At 32.0% G+C, this 8,786-nt stretch overlaps 2 protein-coding genes across 3 annotated transcripts in view; one reads left to right on the top strand and one right to left on the bottom strand.

Moving 5' to 3' along the window:
* The window catches only part of Dok (docking protein homolog), a 246,996-nt gene that overhangs the window by 23,717 nt on the left and 214,493 nt on the right, over positions 1–8,786 (bottom strand). The gene's annotated exons all lie outside the window — the stretch shown is intronic.
* LOC149482765 (uncharacterized) lies at positions 519–8,328 on the top strand. Of its 2 annotated transcripts, XM_089703508.1 has the most exons (13): positions 519–699; positions 1,118–1,257; positions 1,685–1,775; positions 2,126–2,338; positions 3,060–3,296; positions 3,383–3,568; positions 3,652–4,170; positions 4,261–4,356; positions 4,437–4,580; positions 4,732–4,849; positions 5,091–5,227; positions 5,322–5,373; positions 5,945–8,328. In XM_089703508.1, the coding sequence occupies exons 1-13, from the start codon at positions 520–522 to the stop codon at positions 8,152–8,154; spliced, it is 4,323 nt and encodes a 1,440-aa protein (XP_089559634.1). In that variant the 5' UTR covers position 519; the 3' UTR covers positions 8,155–8,328. The 2 variants fall into 2 exon arrangements, with proteins under 2 accessions (XP_089559634.1, XP_089559636.1); XM_089703510.1 differs by lacking the exon at positions 4,261–4,356.

Here is an 8,786-nt window from a genome sequence, read left to right as displayed (position 1 = left end):
CTTTTATTGTTCAAAGTAGAAAACATATAATTTTTTCTAATATTTCAGTAATCTTTGATGTAAGAAAATATTTTCCAGGAGCATAGACTTATGTACAAACTCTGAAGATATTTTTGTCTAATAAAACTTCTGTCACAAAAGCAAACAATTTAAAGTTGCCAAAAATTTTCAAGTACAAGTAAACCAATTTTATAATTTTTTCATTAAAGTAATGGTAAAATTTTAAACTATTGTAACTAGTTGAATCACTACAATACAAATTATAACGATAAAAACAATATTTAATATTTTTTTATAAGGTACCTAAAATGTTATGTTGTTAAATTTGTCGTACATAAGAATAAGTGTGTAATCCATAAAAATAGATAACTGCATTATAATTAAAAGACTATAAGTTTGAATAATCTTCTAAACTTACATACAATTTTATGTTTGATCTAAATAACCATTTCGTTCCGTTTTGAAAATAGCGTGTTAAAGAGTAAATAAGATTAATAATTAATCTTTTTCAGACACAAAATGCCTGAAATACCAGATTGCCTCGCTCGCAGATACAAAGCTCTAGACGAGTTAATAAGGGAACTTACTTCTGATAGGGTTGAAAATTCCAATATGGATTGCTCATCAAAGGATCCGGGTGTAAAATTGATGTGCGATTTTTGGAATATTCTCAAGGAGAATCCTGATTGCGATTTGACTGTAAGGATGTTTCATTAAAATAGGAATTTTTTAAATATATATATATATTCGATGGGTTTCGTAACTTCGTTTAATTTGATCTTGTAGTATCTCCAATGCCTAATATTGTCTTGTAACAATAGTGACGTTGCGTTGTAGGTATAATTCATTTCTTTGAGTTTTCTTAATTATTCGTTACTAGCGGTCCGCCCCGGCTTCGCCCGTGGTACATGTTTACGTTTTCTCTACATAAAAACCATCCTCGTACTTCAAGGAATATAATAAAAAAAGAATTATCGAAATCGGTTCAGCCGTTCTCGAGTTATGCGCTTACCAACACATTTTGCGATTCATTTTTATATATAAGATTCGTTCAAATATTAGTTGCAACGACGATTTTCTCTGATTTCATTGATAGTTATTTATAGTTTAATTCTAGCACGAAGTCGAACAACGCATGGGTCTTAGCAGTAGCAGTAAAAGCACTGGGTTCTTTCATCCAAAGCGCGTGACATGTTACATGGCTGGTTGTTGCAACCGTGGCGGTGATGCAAATAAGGATCCCAATAAACAGAAAAGGTTCATTTATAAGAGGTTTCATTCGTATACATTTGGATTCGGTCTCTGTCACGTTTAGAGATTTGAATTATAGCTCGTTAGATCGTAGCGAATGGTCTGAATTTCAACCCCTTGCTTGGTACTTAAATGAGCAATCTATCGAAAACTTATTTCAACTCAAGTTTTGGTCTTGTAAATCTTAAGATGGGCTTACTCTTTGGAGTGTTTTATTTCTTTTTACATTCTAATGGATATTTTGTATTATTATTTCTATCTTTGAGTTTGCGTATTATAATCATCTCCTATTTTTTCTCTATAAATTATTAAATCGGGGTCGACGCATAATAGAGCCTCCATTGCTTCTATGTTGGATTTGAGCAGAGTCAGTTAATAGAAAAAATATGCTAGAATATTAGGAGTAAACTTACACACATATTACTTGTAACAGTGCCGACACTCGATCTTGCCAAAGATCCAATTCTCCGAGTACCACAAGTGACAGCTTGCCCCTCAGCAAGGTTTTGTGCAATTTAAAAGAAGTATGTATTTTTCATTATTGTTTTACCTAGGTATGAACGTAATTTTTAATTTTAAGTAGGTACCTACGTACATGCATTTTTACGCGTGTAATGTTTTTTGATTACGGTCTCACACCTTCGTAACACCGCGCAGAAAAAATTCAATTACTATCGCATTCGTCAACAAATCGTAATCAATTAATGCTCTTGAATAGTATCATCTAATAATACAATAAAATAAAGTAATGTCACAAAATACATATAGTAGCTTAACCCTAAATGGTTATTGGTATGCTGGTAATGTTAAAAATGAAACCCAACAAAAATAACAACCAATGTAAAAAAATGTAATTATTGATGTTATTTTAAAGGCTGCTTCATTTGAAAAGAAGTGTCAAGGTAAAGTTAATGACTTATTGGCAACTCAGAAGGAATTACAAGATCAAATAACACATTTGGAGCAACGTGAAAAAGAAGGCATACAGATGTTGAAACAGGCTGATTGTATGTGGTCTTGCATGGAACAATCCTATAAGAAAAAAGTAGCTGAATCTCTTGAGCGGCAAAAGACGCTTCTAAAGCAGGTAATGTACATGATCATGTAATTACATACTTACTTACTTACTATCTGGCGCAGTGACCCCAAAGTGGGTCTTGGCCTCCAACAACAAAAGACGCCACTTGTCCCGGCACAGTGCGATGTTTTGCCAGTCTCTTCTGCGCAGTGCCACGAGATCGTCATTCACTTGATCCGCCCAGCGATACTTAGGACGGCCAACCGGCCGTCGGCCTGAGGGACGTCCCAAGTAAACCCGCTTAGCAGCCCGATCATCTCCCATCCGCACAACGTGGCCTAGCCATCGTAGCCTCTGAGCTTTAATCTCGCCTAAGATGTTTGGTTCAGCAAAAAGTTCCTCCAGCTCCTTATTTGTTCTGATTCTCCAGCTACCGTCGTTTAAGGGTATCGGGCCCAGTATTTTACGGAGTACTTTGCGTTCCGTTACGAGAAGCTTCTTTTCTTCTTTTTGGGTGAGCGTCCAGGTTTCACAGCCGTACATAAGAATCGGCCTTATCACGGTTTTATAGATTCGAAACTTTGTACGTCTGCTCAATAATTTGGACCCAAGTATCTTATGAAGGCCTGCGTTACACCGAAGAGTGTAACTCTCACACTCTTCGATGTAATTACATAATACAATGTAATTACATGATCTACTGGTCTTCTACAAATTTCAAAATTTATACGTGTACGATGTCTGGATCAAATAAAACTAATAATTAATAATATATTTTATTCGATTAAAGTTGAAAGAAGTCGAAGAGAGTACTGAAAAATGGCGCAAGAATAAAAAAGATCTGGAATTTCAAATCGATAATATTACAAAATGTCATCAGGAGATTAAAGAAAAAATAACAGAAAAAAATGGCGATTTAAAATGTATTGATTTGGAAATCAGTGATTTTAAGAAACGAATAGAAAATAATAAGTCAGATATTGAAGCAACGAAAAAATCATTCGGTAGCAAGAGAAATGCGTCCGATGTAAGTTTTTTTTAGAATTATTACTATTACATATATTATATGTACCGACACATATTATTAAGTATTATTATGCATTAATTATACAGGCCAAAATAGCATATATTGCTAATGAGGTATCGAGAATTGAAAAACAACTTAACGACGAACGGAAAAGAAAAAGTGACAAGGAAAAAGAAGGTAATACTTATATAAAAGAAGCACGTGAAGATTTACAAAAATTATGCAAAGTTTTACTACAAAAGAAACTCGAAAACGAAGATATGAAAGCAGAGGTGAGTTTTTTTATTATTCAAATATTTGTTTTATATATTTCAGTACATATTCATTAGGTAATACATTCAAATGTTCTCTTCAGAAAGAAGCTCTTCTATTGGAAATTGAAATGCTTAAACAAACGTGTGATCAATGCAGAGATAAATGCAAAAATAAACAGCAAGCTATTGAGGATGAAATTAAGTCAATTGACAATGAAATAGCTAATTTTAAAGTAAGATGTATTCGATGTCACGAATGCACGGACACAGTTGATTTTCGCAAGCTGTGTACAGATTGTCCAAGGTGTGCTGAAGAACGACATTGCCTGCTTGAAGGTGACCATTGTAGTCCAGATCAAACCATGGATTGTGTGTGTACGGTGGTCAAACAGAAGTTTTTAGATAATGTATTTGATAATATGTACACTGTGCTTGAAAGGCAAACTAAAACCGGTCCTGGAAAAGCTGTAGCAGATGCGGTTTTGAATTGCCTCAAGAATAGCCGTAATGGGAAATTAAACGCGGAAACAAGAAAAATTTTACAAGATTTCATTTTGTGTACAGTTAAGAAAAATTTAAATTTGACAATCGTAGGTGGTGCTGTTAAAACCAGGTGTGAGGTAAATATGTCTTTCGCATGTAAACATAATTTAAACTATTTACTTAAAACCATAATTATTAATTGAAATATTGCTTATCCCTGCAAATAGCTGGATCCTGATACGTACAAACAATTGATGTTGTGTTTAAAACAAATAAAAGCTACTAAAGCTCCTAAGGTGGATAAAGGGACACTTTCTAGAAAAGTTAGTTATATTTTAATTCTGTTTTAAAATTGAATTTATTTAAAAAATACTTCATGATGATTATCGAAATGTATGTATAGGAACCGTGCCATCGCTGGGGTTCAACGAGTGAATGTAACTGTCCTCGTGGTCCGAAAAATTGTATTTGCACGAGCAAAGCTCCGCCACCACCTAATGATCCAACACCGTGTCCACAAGATCCTGATGATATGAAGCCTGACTCGGTAAGCTTTGGTTTTAATTATTATAATACTTTTTTGGGGCACTAGCGCTAAATTATTTTTGACTGAGCTCTAATAAGGACTTCTGCGGACTGCGCGTATGCCTTTATTAATATTATGCTCTCCTTTATATAAAGTGTATTCTCCGTTGTAGGGTGAAGTGGTCATGTGTCCACATAAAGATTCGACACCGTGTGGTCCAGATTGCGCCATGCACGCTCCAGACCGCGTGGCGGCTGAAGTTGCTGCTTGGAAACCTAGTCCATGTCAAGGTTTGTAGGAAACTGCAAAGTTATACTAATAAATGTGATTATGTAGATAGGTAGGAATTTTAATATAGAGCAGATGTTTTAGTGAACCATTTCTCGTCAATCTTAATTATTGTAAACAATGAAATAAAAGCTTTGTAAAAGTTTTATCTGATAATCTGACTATAACTATAATTTTATTAATTATTATGAATTTCATTTTATTATGTATCAATAATATGACGTCCTAAATTTATTTTCTTAGCGCCATCATGCCAATTCAAGAATATGAGAGCTGCGCAATGCGTGTTGGGACCTGAGGCTCTATCTACGGTTTCTGAATCACGAGCCTATAGATCAGTAATTCCATTAATACCAAGCATGCAAGATTGCGACAAACAAGTAAATTTACCTCATTTACTACCTACTTATTTATTTCATCGTTGTTACTGTTTTAAGATTATCGATATGTTTAAACATAACATATTTGTTTTAGGCAAATTGTCAATGCGGTAGCTTATCAAAAAGACCCTGCGATTGCCATAAAGGTAAGAATTTAAATTGTATTTAAAATAAACATTGATATGGGAGTACAAATATATGCTTATATTATATCACCTGGTATTTGAATAATTTTAGATGTTAGAGGTGGTCCACGTGAAAGAATTATTGAAGAGGTAATGGGAAGATATACTGAAGTGACTCCTATTGAAAAAGTAAGTTACACAATGATAAGCAATGATTCGTTCAATTTCAAGTAATGGTCATTGTTTGGAGGTGTTTCTTGATAATCAAGTTGAATATTTAACACGTTATGATTGTTCGAATATTATTAAATTATAAAGAAACTAATCGTGTTTTTAATTCCAACCCATTAATTTTGAACCCATTCAAATCAGAATGAACTATAATTTACTATTGACTATTTAAAATCAATTTATTAATGAAATGGTTAGGTAAGTTTATTTGAAATGGATAAAAGCAAGTTAGCTACTTATGAAAATTATTATTGCATAAGCTTTTTTTCTGTTTTCAGTTGTTTTGTACTCCCATATTAATATTTGTAGTATGCAAATTTTAATGATATACATCCATATAAAATAGTTTATAATTTTACAGATACAAAACAACTGAACGCAGATTGCATGACAAAGTTTGATAAAGATACATCTACAAATCGATATGATAAATACGGAGAAAAAAAATGTTGCCGTAAAAACATGAGACATGAAATAAAAACTGAAACTAAAAAAGTAAAAGAAGAAAAAAGTAAAAGTAATGTAGCAACTGAAACAAGAAGATATGAGAGCAGATTAGTCACAAAAGATGACCAAAGAATGCCCAGTAATTTAGAAATTATATTTGAAAAAGAGGAAAGTTCTCAATCATTCAATAATGATTTACGAACACTTAGTAGACAATATGTCACTGATTCAAGAGAATCAATTTCAAAAGACTCTAGTGTTAATAGCGTAAAAGTGACATGTAGTGAATGTGATGAACAAATACACGATTATGTACCGAAAATATCTAGATCAACATCGGGTAATATTATTATGGGATTGGATGAAAACTTAATTAAGTTTATAGAAGAGAAAACAAATGAAAACCCTAACTTTTTTGCTACTTTGAAACAAGATAGATCAGGCTTGTATTATTTAGATTTTAGTTGCACAGAGGCAGATACTTATTCAAAGAAGTTGAAAGTCAAAAGAACTCTATCTGGCAGTTTACTAATGGAAGTTATAAAAAAGGATCGTAACAAATCGTGTTTGAAAAAGTCAAATGATGAAAAAACAATACCTTCATCAAACTTAATGCAACAAGAACAAGATCCAAAACAATTACGTAGGACTATGCCAAATTTATTTTTGGATAAATGTATCAATAATTTAATCGACAATAAAAAACATACATTGGCACATACAGATGGGGATCAATGTGACGTACAATTGTGTAAAGCGGTATTGAAAGGTCTTTTGGTGGATATTAAGGAGCCTGTTATTTTAAGAAGAACTCAATCTGGAAATTATGATATAGTCATGAATAAAGAATTTGAAAATCAGTATAAAAATACTATCAAACAATATAATGGCGAAGAAAAAGATTCATATGTTCGATTTTGTAAGGCAAATCCTCAACAATACATTATAAGCTTTGATAGGAGTGAAAAAGGTGACTACAAAGATGGATATTTAATTAAATCTGAATCTGGGAATCTTAAACTTATAACTTGCTGTGAGCTAGATCCTAAATATCGTAAAAAGGGATCTATTGTGTCGGCAAACATCTTAGAAAATATATTTAATTGCAGATTAAAAAACCGTACGGAATTAAATAAGCAAAAACTTCAAAGTAGATTAATAAAAGAAAAGAGTTGTAGTGACTCAAATATTTACAATAGATTTAAAATTGACTCTTTAATACAGCTGGGTATAGAATCGCCTCTTAAACTTCAACAAACGTCATCTGGATTATTTACTATAGTAATGGACAAGGAATTAAGGAAAAATTTTGCGAAAAATTTGAAAAGCTATCTATCTAATTCTTCAAAATGCGTCGTGCCTATAAAAAAAGATGAAAATGGTGAAATTGTAATAGTGTTGAATGGTGAATTAAATAATGAAGTTGAATATGGATCACTGACAATTTCTCCATCTGGAAATATATACATAAATTCAACAGACACCCCAACTAAAAATTCCATAGATGCATCCACTGATTTTACTTCTCATAATGAATTAAAATGGGAACAATTTATTGATGAAATACAAAATCCAATAGTTAAGGCAATTGCAACTACGTGTAATGCCAAAGAATACAGCTCGTGTGATATTAATAAATGCGTTTGTAAAAATATCCAATACAAATCTAAAACCTGGTTTATAAACGATAATGATGTGAAAGATTCATTTACAGATAAAGAAATAAATTATAAGGATTTGAAAGTGTCATTAGGAAAATTACATGATATTAACAAGCCTAGACATATTGTTATAAAACCTTGTAATAAGGATTGTGAATTTGATGATCGGCGATGTCCCGTGGATGAAGCTGTTCATCAATATGCTGATAGATTTTGTCATGAACATGCAAACAGATACAATAATTTATCAAACGAATTGTTAGAAATTTCAAGTTTATGCAACCATTCAATCCGTGAAACTACACCAAACGAACAACAAAGTTATGGTATCAGTACAAGCATCAGAATAAAACCTGTGGAGAAACAAGTTAAATCTCAACACCAAAAAGAAATAATTTACGATTGGGATTCTATAGAATTACTGCCGCATCAATTGCCACCTTTTCTAAAAGATTTTATGTAAATTTAGTGTAAGTGCTGAAGGTACATTGTACATTAAAAATTGTAAAAAAATATAATTGACGACAAAAATATGAAAGTCTATTTGTATAGTGTATATACATTGTAGTTTATGAAAAATGTTGCAATAAATTAAGTACGAGTGTTCTTGTTAGTTTCAATATTTTTCCAAAGGTTGAATGGCAAAAGTTCTGCGAACGACGTTAGCATTATCAGATCGTTGTAAAGCAAAATTTATGTTAGCATTTTTACTGGAATGGATCGTGATTTCCATTGTGCAAAACAATTTGTGTACCTCGTTTACATGAAAATTTGAGTCATAAACATTTTTCCTATTGGATTACGTGATTTACTTATAAAGTTACGAGAAAGTTTCAAATACTTGTAAGTTACTTTTTTAAGTATTATATTCGCAGTCTGAATTGAAAGAGACTCGTGTGATAATATATCAACTAATAATAAGACAGTATAATAATATACTACTTAGGTAGTATCAAAATATTTAAAGGAATAGTGCCTACCCTTAGGCGTTTTGAATTAATTAAATTAAATTTGATATCATTTCTATATTGAGAATACTTTCAACTTCGAAATGAGGTAGAAATATATTTTTTTTCATTATTTGTTATAACTGAA

This window comes from Colias philodice, chromosome 14 (assembly GCF_061535455.1).
Source record: "Colias philodice isolate Cphi_HAF_F1 chromosome 14, ilColPhil1 Martin Lab GWU primary, whole genome shotgun sequence".
In the NCBI taxonomy this organism is placed as follows: Eukaryota; Metazoa; Arthropoda; class Insecta; order Lepidoptera; family Pieridae; genus Colias; species Colias philodice.
Note: the sequence above shows the minus strand (reverse complement) of the source record. Positions and strands in the feature narration are given on the sequence as shown.

Bases quoted from the DNA above. Each gene is read 5' to 3' on its own strand.
- LOC149482765 (XM_089703508.1), top strand. From the start codon at position 520: ATGCCTGAAATACCAGATTGCCTCGCTCGCAGATACAAAGCTCTAGAC. The intron at 3,297-3,382 runs GTAAGTTTTTTT...TTAATTATACAG, and splicing joins GCAAGAGAAATGCGTCCGAT to GCCAAAATAGCATATATTGC. The intron at 5,374-5,944 runs GTAAGAATTTAA...ATAATTTTACAG, and splicing joins ACCCTGCGATTGCCATAAAG to ATACAAAACAACTGAACGCA.